Source organism: Equus quagga, chromosome 9 (genome assembly GCF_021613505.1).
Source record: "Equus quagga isolate Etosha38 chromosome 9, UCLA_HA_Equagga_1.0, whole genome shotgun sequence".
Classification (NCBI taxonomy): Eukaryota; Metazoa; Chordata; class Mammalia; order Perissodactyla; family Equidae; genus Equus; species Equus quagga.
The window spans coordinates 64970486-64983744 of NC_060275.1; the positions used below are offsets into that span (position 1 = coordinate 64970486).

The window sequence follows — 13259 nt, forward strand, 5'->3', positions numbered from 1 at the left end:
TGAAGCTGGGCACTGGCGCTGCATGGGTGGGATCTGTTGTGAAATTCAAAATGCTGTGCATTTTGGTGCAATTTCCTGATAAATGTTTACTTGGAAGAAGAGGAGGACAAATACTGTTCTGGGGAATAAGTGAGTCAGCTTGAGAGGCAGCAGAATCCTGGCCCAGGTGTGGATTCAAGTGCCAGCTGGTCCTTCTCTTGCTGTGTGACCTCAGGCAAGTCACTTCCTCTCTCTGAGCCTTGGTTTCCGTATTTGTACAAAAAGATAATATCAGTTTCAGAAGGTTTATAATGGGAACTTTTGTTTATTCAACAAAGGTTTCCCGAGTGCCTGCTATGTGCTAGGTGCTGGAGAAGCCATGGGGAACTAAAGAAACAGTTTCTGTCCTCCTGGAGCTCACAGTCCAGTGGGAGAGACAGACCCTGAACACGAAGACAGGATATTTCTAGTTGGTGAGGAGGACTTCGAAGAAAATAGATAGATTGGAGTAGTGGCTGAGCAGAAGCAGTGCTTTCTGAGCTGGAGAAATCCAGGAGGACCTCCCTCAGGAGGTGACATTTATGACCTGAAGCATGAGAAGGAGCTGGCCATGGGAAGAGCATGCCAGGTAGAAGGGGCAGTTTGTGCAAAGGCCAGGGCAACCAGAACCCATGAACCCCTGGGGTTGGGGGCAGGACTGGCCTGACAAGCGTGTGGCCTGTGCAGTCACCCAGGACCCCATATTCAGAAGGGCTCCGCACTGCACAGATGCTGTTGCCATCTCAAAGTCTGCCTTTTGAACGAGGCCCCCGCATTTTCATTTTGCACTGGGCCTTGCAAATTCTATAACCCATCCAGAGGAGGAGGGTCTTCAGTGAGGGCCAAAGACGTTTCTCCTGGAGCTGGACATGTCCAGCAGGTGCACACAGCTTGTGTATGCCCACCTCACTCATTTCGCACTCTGGCTGCTCCCTACACACACACGGGTCGTCTCCCTGCCTTCAGCGCATCCCTGAGTCCTCATCACCTCACTGTGTCCTCGCCCCATTCCCAACGCCCTGCGTTTTTGCTAGAGGGCTTTCCCGGACAGACCGTGTCCTCTGCTTATGCAACACGCAGCTTAGAGGCCAGAGAATTAACACTGCCCTGAGAAAGCCCTCAGCCAATGACTATGGGAGTCGGGGGATCAACACCCCAGCTCTCTTGCTCCTTGCGTGGGATGATCCTGGGGTTGTGTCCCACATTGTCCCCAGAGCTCCTCCGTGGAATTGAGCTGCATGTGCTCCCAGTGCCAACCCGCTGGATAAAGCACCCATTCCTGGCTGCCTTCCTTTCCCCACCTCTCCTCCTCATTCCCCAACTGACATGTCCTGGGATCGCCTCCTAAACTACTTGCCCTGGAATTCTTGTCTCAGGGTGTGCCTCCGGGCAAACCCAAACTAAGACAACACATGCAAACACATGGTGCGTGGACACGGGCTTTCTTTCCATGGTCCCTTTATTGGAGGTCTGTGGCTGGCAGGATCATGGCGGGGGGTCCTCTCCTGGAAGCCCTCCTGGCAGTTCTTGGTTTCACATTCTAGAAAGACAAGGGAGTGTGAGGCTTGTGGGTGGTGCTGGGTCTGTCCTCCTTGTGAAGGGACCCTGGACTGGGAAGAGGACAGGAGCCTAAAGTGAGGGGGTGGGTACAACACTGCATGAGATTGTGCAGAGGTGATGAGAGAGGTGTTTGGTGATCAAGGTCAGGGGCTGGGGTGGGGTCATCAGGCCGAGGTTGTGCTGGCTGGGCCTAGATTGCTCCAGCATCAGAGTTGTCATGAGGAGTCAGGGAGGCTAGGGTTGAGCAAGCATCTTCAGGACTGAGATTGTCTGGGCAGAGGGTTGCAACACAGGGTTAGGGACTGGACAGAGGTTGTGCAGGCAGACGGGTTTTCTGTAGAGGGTAATGGGCTAGGTTAGCGTTGTGTGGACATAGGGCCTTTGGGTAGGGGGCAGGGGTGAGGCCAAGGTTGGGTGGGCTGGGACTAGGTTGTGCAGGCTGAAGGGTCGTGACTTGGGTATGGGTGATGCAGGCCAGGCTGAGGGTGTGAGGGCATAGGGACTGCTGCAGGGTCAGGGTCCACGCCTTGGTTGGCAGGGCAGAGGTGCTTGGGACTGGGCAAAGGACAAGCTGGCTGGGTGAGGGGCTGGGCCGAGGTTGTGCAGGCAGAGGACAGCGAGTAGGGGATGTTGTGAGCGGAACGACTGAAGTCTGGGCCTGGGTTGCCTGAATAGCCGGGCCGTGAGGGCCATCAGAGGCCCTGCTGAGGCTGTGGGGGCACCGGGGCTACAGGAAGGGTCAGGGGCCGCCGGCCGGCGGTGCGCGGGCGTCCGGCACTCACCGCGTCGAAGCGCGGCCAGGTGCGCAGCAGGTCGAAGAGCGCGTGGCCGGGGCAGGTGGTGGGCACGAGCTGGCGGTGGCCGAGCAGCCGGTAGCTCGGCCGGAGGAGGCCGGCGCGCACCGCGCAGCGCGGGAGCACGTCGCGCACGGTGCGCAGCGCGGTCTCGGTGGGCAGCTCGGCCGTGTAGTTGCCCACGAAGGCCACGCCGAAGCCGCGGGAGTTGTGACCGCGCGTGTGCGCGCCCACCCAGTGCCAGCCGCGGCCCTCGTACACGTAGCCGTCCGAGCCCACCACGAAACTGCGGAGGGAGGGGGAGCAGGCCCCGGGCGGCGTCAGCCAGGCCCCGCCCCTCACCTGGCCCGTACCCCAGATTCCGCTCCTGTGCCGAGGGCACCCCGACCCCAAGTCCCGCCGGGTCGCGCTGGCCCTGCCCCGTCCAGCCTCGTCCCACGCCCCCGCCGAGCGCCACCCGTTTCTCTGGATCCGGCCCTCAGCCTTGGCCACGCCCTCCTCGTTGTCTCAAGTACGCCTCCTGGGCGCTGCAGAGTCCTTTTCCGTCCTCGGTCCTACTCCCAGACCCTACCACAGGTCCTGTTCCTCTCCAAGTCCCGCCTCCTTTCCTAGTTCCCACCCTAAACCCAAGAGTCCCACTGTTGAGCTGGTTCTGGTCCCTGCGAAGGCCTCGACCCTGCCCCGGCCACGCCCCCTCTCCACCCGGCCCCACCCCTCCCGAACTCCCAGGTGGCGCAGGTTAGCTCTAGTCGGAGCACCGCCCCCTGCATCAGGCCCCTCCCCATCCCCCGCCCCGCCCCCGCCCCTGCCCCTCGCCCCGCCCCCGCCCCATCCGCTGGACGCCGCTTGCCTGTAGCCGATGTCTCCCCAGCCGCGCGTGTCCTGGTGGAAGCGCTGCATGGAGCGCATGTTGCGGGCGCAGTGCTCGAAGGCGGTGCAGGGGGGCGCCGGCACGTACGTGTGGTGCACGTACAGGAACCCGAGCGGCAGCTGCAGCGGCGTCGGGCGGCCCTGGTACGGCGCCGCGCCCCAGCGGCAGCGCGGGTGGATGGCCGGGCACCCTGCCGGGAAGGGAGTCCGGGGCTGCGGTCAGCCAGCGATTCTCTGCTGGCCGCCTGCACCCCCATTGGAGCGCGCGTATGGATCACCCCGCAGCCGCCTCCCAGATTTGGGGACAGTTCAATCTCACACCACGCTGGCCCCACTGGAATCTCACGTAACTAAATTTAACAGCATTCCAGTCCTGTTGGAATATCCGCTACGACTCCTGTCACCTTCAGGATAAACCCCAAGAATTTTAGCTCAGACTTCAAGCTGTTTACAACCCAGGACCCAAGGCTGGCCCTGCTCGGAGCCCTAGGGCGGAGAGCCACCCTGAGAAAAGAGGAACCTCAGCCCCATTTATTGCGCTCCGACTGCGTGCCACTTGCTTGACGTGCTTCATCTATCTTAAACCATCTAGTGAATCCAAGAGGAAGCAATGATTTACCCAGCTTCACTGAAGAAAGTGAGGTTCAGAGAAGTGAAGCAACTCACCTAGGGATGCACAGGAGTAACTGGCTGAACTTCCACTAGAACCTCTGTGCCTTTGCATGTACTGAGCCCCCCTCCTGGAATCCTGCAACGGTCTTGTCCTCACTTTTTTTTGTCAGGCAAACGCCTATTCATTCTTCAAGACCCAACTCTAGCCTTTCCTCACCTGTGCAGCTCTCCTGGCCACCCCCCTCCCCGCCCCAGTCAGAGCCCTCATTGCCCCCTCTGGAAGCCCCGAGTCCTAACCACGTGGGGCTGAGTGGGTCTGTGAGAGGGAAGGTCGCAGTGGGTGGGGACCCTTCTCACCCAGGAAGGCCTCCATGAACTCTGTGGAAGCGTGGGTGGCCACCTGCACCAACTGTTCTGGGCTCAGGCCCTGCAGCTGAGGAGCCTGTGCTGGCTCCAGTCTCTGTAGCAGGATGAGGGCCCCCCACACCTGTTGGGTCAGGGTGGGGACTGAAATCAGAGCCCCTCCGTTCTGCCGTCGGAAGTTGCTGCGGAACCCTGGGTCTCCTGCTACCCCAGCTCCATAGTATTGGCTCAGCAGGCGGCTGAGGGGTGGCCGGGGCTCAGAGGCCCGGCTCAGGTAGTCTCCAAGGAGAGCCCCGTCCAGGGCACCGTTGAGGAAGGCCGTGGTGAGTGGCGATGCCTGGGGGTCCAGGAGCGTGAAGGCCCGGGGGGCAGAGAGCTGGTCCCAGCAGCCCTCACTTCCCAGGCCTGGGTGGCTCAGGGTCTGGGGGCCCTGGAGGAAGGTCAGGCCCAGGTCTTTGGCCAGGGTGACCACCAGGAGGCTGTCCACAGTAGTTGGGGACTCGGCTTTGGCACCTGGTGAGGAGGCTGGGACATCTGGAGAGCCAGGTCTAACATCTGGAGAGGTGGCTGTGATGCCTAGGTCTGCGGCTCTTGCGTTTGGGAATGCGGCTCTGGCATCTGTAGAGGTGACGTCTGCAGAGGCATCCCTGCATCCTGGGGAGGGGACTCTGACGTCAGGAACTGAGCCTCCAGCAGCTGGAGAGGGGGCTCTGGCGTCTGGAGGGGTGGCCGTGCTCTCCAAGGGCAAGCTGACAGCCCGTCGCCCCTGCAACCCTGCCTCCAGCCCCGCCAGCAGAGGCTGCACAGCCACGGTCGAGCCGTCAGGTGCCAGCACCACCCCGTGTTCCTGCCCGTCCCGCACGCCGTGTCGGGCCACCTCCTTGGCCAGGCCTCGCAGCTCTGGGCTCAGTGGAGGGGGGTCCAGCTCCGTGGCCTTGAGACGTCGCCCCTCCAGCAGGAAGTGGTGGAGGGCGTCGTGGGGGCCTGAGTCCTGGGCTGACAGTAGCCACGCAGAGGCAGTGTGGCTGGCCTCAGTGGCTGGCGCCTTCTGCTCCAGCTCAGCCAGGGCCTGGATGACGGAGTCCATGACCAGGGGCAGGGTCGCTGCAGGAGCAGGGAAGGTGTTAGCCCAGTGCTCCCGGCACCCCCTGTGCCTGAGCCTCTCCCTGCTGTTTCCACATCTTCTCAATGCCCCCAGCCCTCCATCTGACAATCCTGTGACTCCCAACACCGTCCTTGTGTAGATGATGAAACTGAGGCACAGACAACAGGTTAAGGAGCTTAGCCTGTCAGTGAGCACTGGGGAGCCATAGCAGGTTCGTGAGCAGGAGACAGATGCGGCCAGGCTGGTGTTCTAGGATTGCTCCTTGGGCTGCCGTGTGCAGAATGGATTTTGAGGGGGCTAGAGCACAGCAGGGGAGACAGTGTGGAGGGGAGTGATGGGGGAGGCCAAAGCTAGAGTGGTGGCAGTGTGACGGACAGAAGTGGACAGAGTCCACAGGTATTTTGAAGGAAAGATAGTTTTTCATGATGGGTTGGACTTTGGGGGATTTTAGGAGGAAAGGTATCTCGAAGGATGCCCCGGGAGGAGAAGGTGTACCTGTGCCTTGTGGGGAGATGTCAGCAGTTGAACCTGGAACCTACGAGGGCTGGGCCCAGCTGGGGTGGGTCGTTGAATAATAGCTAATGATTGTCAAACGTTTACCATGTGCCAGACCCCGTTCGAGGCAACTCGTGTAACTAAACTCACGTAATCGTCACAGCAGCCCTATGAGCACAGAGAGGTTAAATTACCTGCCTAAGGTCACACAGCTAGGAAGTGGCAGAGGCAGGATGTGAATCCAAGAAGGCTTCATCCTTACCCTCTGCTGTTTAGAATCCAGGCTCTTCTCCAGACAGTCCACACTGGAATTCCCCTGAACTTTGCTCTTCTCTCTGCCTAAAACGTCGTTTCCTGCTTCTCCACCAAGTAAAATTCTCCTTCCTGTGCTACATCTATGTCCTCTCCTCTAGAAAGCCTTCTCAATTTGTGCTTTTCTGTCCCCAAGTCCTTCCCCCAAGCCCTGCCCTGACCCTGTGGGGTAGGGAGCCTCTCTGTCCCCAGGCTGGAGGTTCCTTGAGACTGGGGCCTCCTGGGGTCTCGGCCTCACCCTGTGTAGGGCTGGACACAGAGGGGGCAGCAGCACACCCCTGCAGGACTGAGAGTCCTGGGCCCAGGCCTCTGCCTTCTGACCCACCTGTTCCTGGCTCCAGCCGTAGGAGCAGTCCGAGCAGGACCCAGAGGACACCCTGGGCCGCCATTGGGGGTTCCAGCTTCCGGAGGACGCAGCCGGCTGACCTCAGCGGAGACCTCGGCAGAGCTGGAAGGAGACAGGCCTGGAGACTGAGCAGTGCCTTTGGGTACTGCCGAAGTCCAGCGGTGAATGACACTGCACCCCTTTCAGAGCTGTGGGCGGGAGGCCATGCCCTGGGTCAATGTCATCTGGGTCTCAGAAGGTCCCTCATCCTATCTGCTCCCTCCCAGGCTGAGGTCAAGGGTCAGTAAGCCAGGCCCATCCCAAGAGAGGCCTGGAGGCTGGGTAGATCAGACTCCAGCAAACTCTGGCCGTTCCCGAGAGAGGGAGACTGAGGCCAGTCCAGCGAGTTCTAGCCCCTTCCTTCGGAGACAGTCTTTAGCTGCTGCTGCCACCAGAGGGGGTGCTCAGGTGCCTGCACGACTGGTAAGACCGGCTGCGCTGGGAGGGGAGAGAAGGAGCGGCCTGAGGTTGGCAGCCTCCTGCCTTCTTTGCTGCCAGCACTGGAGGCTCAGGCAGAGAATGGGTGCAGGGGCCGAGGACAGTTTTTGCTGAGGCTGCACTGAGCCACGGGGGCTCGGAGACGGCCCCTCTCATCCAGTTCCAGCTCCCGACCCCAAGCCCCCAGAGGCAAGCTGAGAGCAGGGCCTGGGTGGGGCACTCGGGAGCTGCTGTGTCGTGGGAGCTGGCTCTGGGCTCACCTGGGCTGGCAGTGAGGGGTCCTCCCTGTTCTCAGGTGCCTGTGGCCGAGTCCCGCAGAAGGGAGCCTGCCTCCTCTTTATTCCAGCGTCGGGTGGGACGGGCTCGACACGGCTGGGGCTGCTGTGTAAATTGCTTCCCTGTGAGCCTCCCACCCCGAAACTAGCCTGGGGAGTTTCCAGGAAACCCACCGGGCCAGGCGCTCAGCACGGGGCGGGCCTGGACGGGCCTGAGCCAGGCCTGGGGTTCCCCAGGAAGCCTGCTCAGGTGTCAGGTGTCCTCTCGGGGCACCCAGCATGGCCCAGCACAAAGCTGGGCGCACAGTGGGGGCAGAGGGAGGGAGGGGAATCCAGTTCCCAGGAGAATCTGAGGAAATACGCTCCTCCAAGTGCCAACTTCTGAGGATTCGGGGATGGGGCTCTGCCCAGTGGAGGATGTGGGCTGTGTGTCCATGGGGTGAGGACTAGAGTGAGGAGAAGGAGGTACATGCCTCAGGTGCAAGATTTAAGGTGGTGCTGAAAATCTTGCTATCAAGATAATATTTCAATGCAGTGTGGTGGTGGTTTTGTGTTTTTATTTTTGGTGAGGAAGACTGTTGCTGAGTTAACATCCGTGCCAGTCCTCCTCTATTTTGTACATGGGATGCTGCCACAGCATGACTTGATGAGCGCTGTGTAGGTCAGTGCCCGGGATCTGAACCTGCAAACCCCAGGCCACCGAAGCAGAGCACACGAACTTAACCGCTGCGCCACCGGGCTGGCCCTTCAATGCAATGTTTTAAAAAACTAAAAAGCAAATGCAAAAAATCCATGAACGAAATGTCAACATTTTGGATAAAGACAAGATGGGGAACAGCACTGTGACAAGATATATTAGAGCCAGAGGTGAAAGGAAACCTTGGGAACTCTGATCCTGTCTTTGCGCCTCGCTTGCCTTACCCTCGTCTCGGCCCTGTGTCCACAGGCAGAGCCCCCGGGATGCTGAGCCGTGGCTGTCGCATGAGATGCCTGCCTGATGTCTAGGGATGACCATGGTTCAGCATCATGGACCCTGGGTTTGTCCCTCTGATTCTCCCCTAGTTGTGGCTGTGGGGGACCCTCGCAGATTTATTTATCAGCCAGTTATAAATGCCCATTTTAACCAGCAGGAGGGTGAGCTCAGAGAGGTGAAGTGACTTGCCTGAGGTCACGTAGCTAGAACCTTGGACATAGCTCCAAACCTAGTGCATGTTTCCACTATCCGGCAACTGGGTCAGGGTCACAGTAATGATGACCCTTTGCACTGCTGAAGTGTTTGGGGACTAGCTGTAGAGCGACTTCACACCCTGGAATTCGTGAGCCAGCCAGATGGGCAGCCTTTTAGAGCTTGGAGTTGGTGGCAGGAGCTGGGTTGTGTTTGAGCCACGGACATGTCATGGCCAGTTGGCATTTCCTTAGGGTGTATCTTGGATTTGTGACCTTCTGGAGTAGGACCCTGCCCCCAGGAAGCCTCCCTGATTACCCCTGGCTCCTCCCTTTCTCCATCCTGGCTCCCTGACCCCGGGGTTCCTCCCTTTGACCTAGACCTGTCCATGCAAGGCCTGGAGTTTCTCTGTCTGGTTTTGTCTCCCCTAGACTACGAGATGCTGAGCCCTCTTGGGGTGCCCAGAAACGCCCAGCACAGGCCAGGGACCAAGTGGGTGTCAGGAAGGGATCGCTGAGTACATGAAAGGCCTGATTGAGGAAGTGAGGTCACTTTGGGGTCGGGCTCTGAAAGACACCAGCAGGCGCCCACACACGAGGCACCTGGTCTGCGCTGTGCTGGGAGGCAGCAGAGAGGCTGGGGTTCCCGTGATGAGTCACCCTGCTATCCCTGCTTCTCTCCCGCCTCCAGAGGCCCACCTGCCAGCGTAGGTCAAGGCCCCTCCGGGCTGCAGACAAGCCGGTGGCCTCATGAAAGGACCCACTGGCCAGGGCCTGGGGCTGGCTCTGATGGAGACAGCACTGGCACAGACAGGCAGAGCCCAGGGCCCTGGATCTGAAGAGAGGCTGGGATCAAGGCCAGAGGCCAGAGGAGGAGGAACTCCGGGCTGAATAATCTTCACTTTGGTAGCCATCACTTTAATAGCCACGAAGATCCTGATGGAATAATAAAAACTGCTGCATGCAGGGCTTTGAGCTAAGATTTGGTATGCCTACAAGTTTTTAAAATTCAGTTCTGGGTTTTGTTAAGTGATGTCCTAAAGTGGGAGTTGGCAAACTATAGCCTCTGGGCCAGTTGTCTGTTTCTGTAAATAATGTTTTCTCTTTTTTTGTTTTTTTTCCGAGGTGAAATTCACCTAACATAAAATGAACCATTTAAAAATGTACACAATTTGTGGCGTTTCGTACATTTACAATCTTGTGCAACCATCACCTCTAGTTCTAGAAAATGTCCATCACCCCAGAAGGAGACCCCATCCTCATGAGCAGTCACTCCCCATCCCCCCGCCCCCAGCCCCTGGTAGCACTAAGCTGCTTTCTGTCTGTGGATTTGCCTGTTCTGTACGTTTCGTATGAATGGGATCACACACCGTGTGGCCTTCTGGGTCTGGCTCCTCTCACTCAGCGTGAGGGTGCCGAGGTTCGTCCACGTTGTAATGTGTGTCAGGGCTTCAGCCCTTTCTATGGCTGAGTAATACTCCATTGTGTGGATGGACCACAGTTTGTGGAAAGTGAAGGCTTGTTGGAACACATTCTCTCTCGTTCGTTTCCATGTTGTCTATGACCGTTTTTATGCTGCAATGGCAGAGCTGAGTCATTGTGACAGAGACCAGCTGGTCTGCAAAGCTGAAAACATGTGGCTTCCACCTCCCCAGCTTTATTGAGCTGTAACTGACATATAACGTTGTGTAAGTTTAAGGTGTGCAACGTGACAATTTAATATATGTAAAGATTGCAAAATGTTTATCAGATCAATGTTGGTTAATATCACCTCACATAGTTACCATTTTTTTCTTCCTGTTGAGAACTTTTTTTTTAAAAGATTTATTTTTTTTCCTTTTTCTCCCCAAAGCCCCCTGGTACATAATTGTATATCTTTAGTTGTGAGTCCTTCTAGCTGTGGCATGTGGGACGCTGCCTCAGCGTGGCCTAATGAGTGGTGCCATGTCCGCACCCAGGATTTGAACCACCGAAACCCTGGGCCACCGAAGTGGAGCGTGCAAACTTAATCACTCAGCCATGGGGCCAGCCCCAAGAACTTTGAAGATCTACTCTTTTAGCAACATTCAAGTATATAATAAAGTGTTGTTAACTATAGTCACCATGGTGTACATTAGATGCCTGGAAGTTAGTCATCTTGTAACTAGAAGTTTGTACCCTTTGACCCGTGTCTCCCCATTTCCCCCAGCCCAGCCTCTGGCAACCACCGTTCTGCTCTATTTCCATGAGTTCATTTTTTTTAGATTCCACATGTAAGTGAGATCGTACAGTACTTGTCTATCTCTGTCTGACTTATTTCACTTAGCAAATGCCCTCAGCTTTCGTTCGTGTTGTCACAAATGGCAGGATCTCCTTTTTTGTGGTTTAATAATATTCCATTTTATATATACACCACATTTTCTTTATCCATTCATCCACTGAGGGACTCTTAGGCTGTCTCCGTGTCTTGGCTATTGTGAATAATGCTGCAATGAACATGAGGGTGCATATATCTCTTTAGGATAGTGATTTCATTTCCTTTTGATCTGTGTGGATTTTTAACAAAGTTTGCCGAGCCAGCCCACTTGAATTCAAATTCTCACTCTGTTGCTTACTAGCTGGAGCAAGTGGCTTAATCTCTAGCCCTCATTTTGTCTATCTCTAAAATGGGAGAATAGTCCCAACCTTGCTGGGTTATTGTGAGTGTTAGATGAGGGGATGCGCGGAAAGCACTTAGGACTCTGCTAGCGTGTGGAAAGCATCCGATGAGTACAGAGTTGTTCCTGCCCATCCACCCACCTGCCTCAGCCTCCCCAGCAGAGGCTCAGCCCACAGGATATTCTGTTACGGCCAGACTCCCACGTCCTGGATGAATCTAGCTCACAGTCATGCATTATTTCTGCATCTGGGCCACTTGTCCAAGACAAGTCTCCCTGCTGGGCCCAGGCCCCCAGCAGCCAGCTGGGCCTTAGGGCTGGGCCACCAGCTGGTCTGGAACCGCAGCCAGATCATTAAAGCCAGGCCAGGCCGGGCCCAGAACTGGTTGAGTCCCATTTCACCAAAGGGAGAAGCAAGTCGTAGTGCAGGCCGTTGACCTTGCGGCCTCCAGCTGGGGCCGCTGTACAGTCCCGGCCGGCAGGATGACTGCAGTACTGTCTTTCTGGGAGGGTAGAGGTGAGATTTCAGCTCAGACACCTGGTCCTGGCACTGGAGGGGAGGGAATTTTGTAACCTAGGACACTGGCTGTCCTAGTGAGATTGTGAGGTCAGCCCTCGGTGGTGTGCTAGAGGCCAAGAATGAGCGTGGGGGAAATGAGGCCAGATGTCGGTGCTCCTTGGGAAATACTTACCGAGCACCCACAGCCTCCTACTTGTCTTCATCCTGCTTTGAGAAAATGACACAGGGCAAAGGGCTTTAAACGTTATTTTCTAAACAGAAGATTTAAAATATATGGAAAAGTAGAGAGAATTATATAACGAAGTCCCATGGACATCCATCATCCAGTTGATATGTGTCAACCCATGAGCCATCTTATTTCTTCTATAATTGCCACTCACTGTCTCTCTTCTGTGATGCTATCTACCGTTGATGATCACTGCCTGGATATATTCATTCATTAGCAGCTACGACAGAGTGCTATTGGAATGATGTATTCCTTCTTCATTGATTAGCTGGAATACCTCCAGAAAGAGAAACACCCTCTCATCTACCAGTTGGTTACCCAGTGGTACAATTCACATGGCAAAGGCAAGATAAACGCTTGCCTTTTTTCTTTCCTGATTTTCAAAATAATTGCTGGGTTCCTTGACATCCTCCAAAGGGAAATAATGAGCTTTTTCTCCTCTATGTTTTTATGAACTTGTGGATTTAAACAGTTGACATGGGTCAGTACACTGCAGTTTTATCGTTGTTGATAATCCAATTGTTATCCCCTCCTTGGCTGGTGGGCGCCTCTTCCCTTTGGTGGGTCTTTTGAGCTCTTTCGGCAGGACTCTCAGGTAGCTTTCTTGCTTTCTGGTGCAACAAGACATCCCAGGAGCAGCTGGCACATTTCCTGCCACAGGCCTGGGGTCGACCATTTCTCCAAGGGGCCCTTGTCCCTTTGATTAGAACGTGGGACTTAGAGATCACAGCTGACGGGGTAGGGTCCTCCGGGCTACTGGGTGAGTTGCTGTTTCTAGGTCTTTTCATTGGGAAGAAATAGAAAATCCTCCACTATTTAAAAAAAAAATAAAATACACCATGAATTTATGCTGATACTTCCATTTCATATTCAGGATTACATGGCTTTTACTTCACCTGATCCATCTTATATCTGTATTTTCTTTTTCTCACACTGAATATCTAAATTCCCAATGACACCGACATTTGCTTTATTCCACAATACACCACATCAATCTCAGAATAATATACCAATAGTACCTTAAACAATATGATTATTGACAAACAGTTTAAGACTTTTTTTTCTGGTTCCTTTTGTGTGTGTGTCCTTTGGGCATGGCTCACTGGGGATGTGCTGTCACATTACTGTGCTGTCACTTGAAACAGCTTCTTTCTGTACAGCCTGCCACTAACCTGACACTTGATTTTCAGGGAATTTTTTTTGAGGGCAGAAAGTTTTAATTTTTTAAGACAGTAACAACAATAAAAACACCTCATGATAAGATTGTGCATTATAATTGTGCAACTAGAAACACTGTGTAATTAGACAATATCTCAAATAAAATTAATATTGTTGTAGTTATTATTATTAATCTGTTATAATTATTGAAAAATTTATCTCACTATTCCACCTCCTCATTTATAAATATCTCTGAAATATTGTATTATAACAAAAGCAATTTGGAGTCACTGGGTTATTTAAATGAGGTAATGCCACATTACATACT

General features: G+C 55.0%; 2 protein-coding genes across 2 annotated transcripts in view; one reads left to right on the forward strand and one right to left on the reverse strand.

The window, feature by feature from the left end:
• Positions 1 to 1357: 1357 nt before the first annotated feature.
• Positions 1358 to 6586, reverse strand: PGLYRP2 (peptidoglycan recognition protein 2). The gene is made up of 5 exons (XM_046672167.1): positions 6455 to 6586; positions 4212 to 5321; positions 3223 to 3433; positions 2361 to 2658; positions 1358 to 1558 (listed from the first exon to the last, which is right to left on the reverse strand). Exons 1-5 carry the CDS (start codon positions 6516 to 6518, stop codon positions 1478 to 1480), a joined length of 1764 nt encoding a protein of 587 aa, XP_046528123.1. The 5' UTR covers positions 6519 to 6586; the 3' UTR covers positions 1358 to 1477.
• Positions 6587 to 6640: 54 nt separating this feature from the next.
• LOC124245051 (ultra-long-chain fatty acid omega-hydroxylase) overlaps positions 6641 to 13259 on the forward strand; it is a 49528-nt gene continuing 42909 nt past the window's right edge. The window contains exon 1 of the mRNA XM_046672166.1: positions 6641 to 6937. Coding sequence (XP_046528122.1) covers positions 6641 to 6937 — 297 coding nt within the window. The remainder of the gene's footprint in view (positions 6938 to 13259) is intronic.

Coding starts and splice junctions, on each gene's coding strand:
- PGLYRP2 (XM_046672167.1), bottom strand. CDS start 6,518: ATGGCGGCCCAGGGTGTCCTCTGGGTCCTGCTCGGACTGCTCCTACGG. Junction 2,659..3,222: donor TGGGGAGACATCGGCTACAG/GCAAGCGGCGTC, acceptor CTCCCTCCGCAG/TTTCGTGGTGGGCTCGGACG. Junction 1,559..2,360: donor CCTGGCCGCGCTTCGACGCG/GTGAGTGCCGGA, acceptor TTGTCTTTCTAG/AATGTGAAACCAAGAACTGC.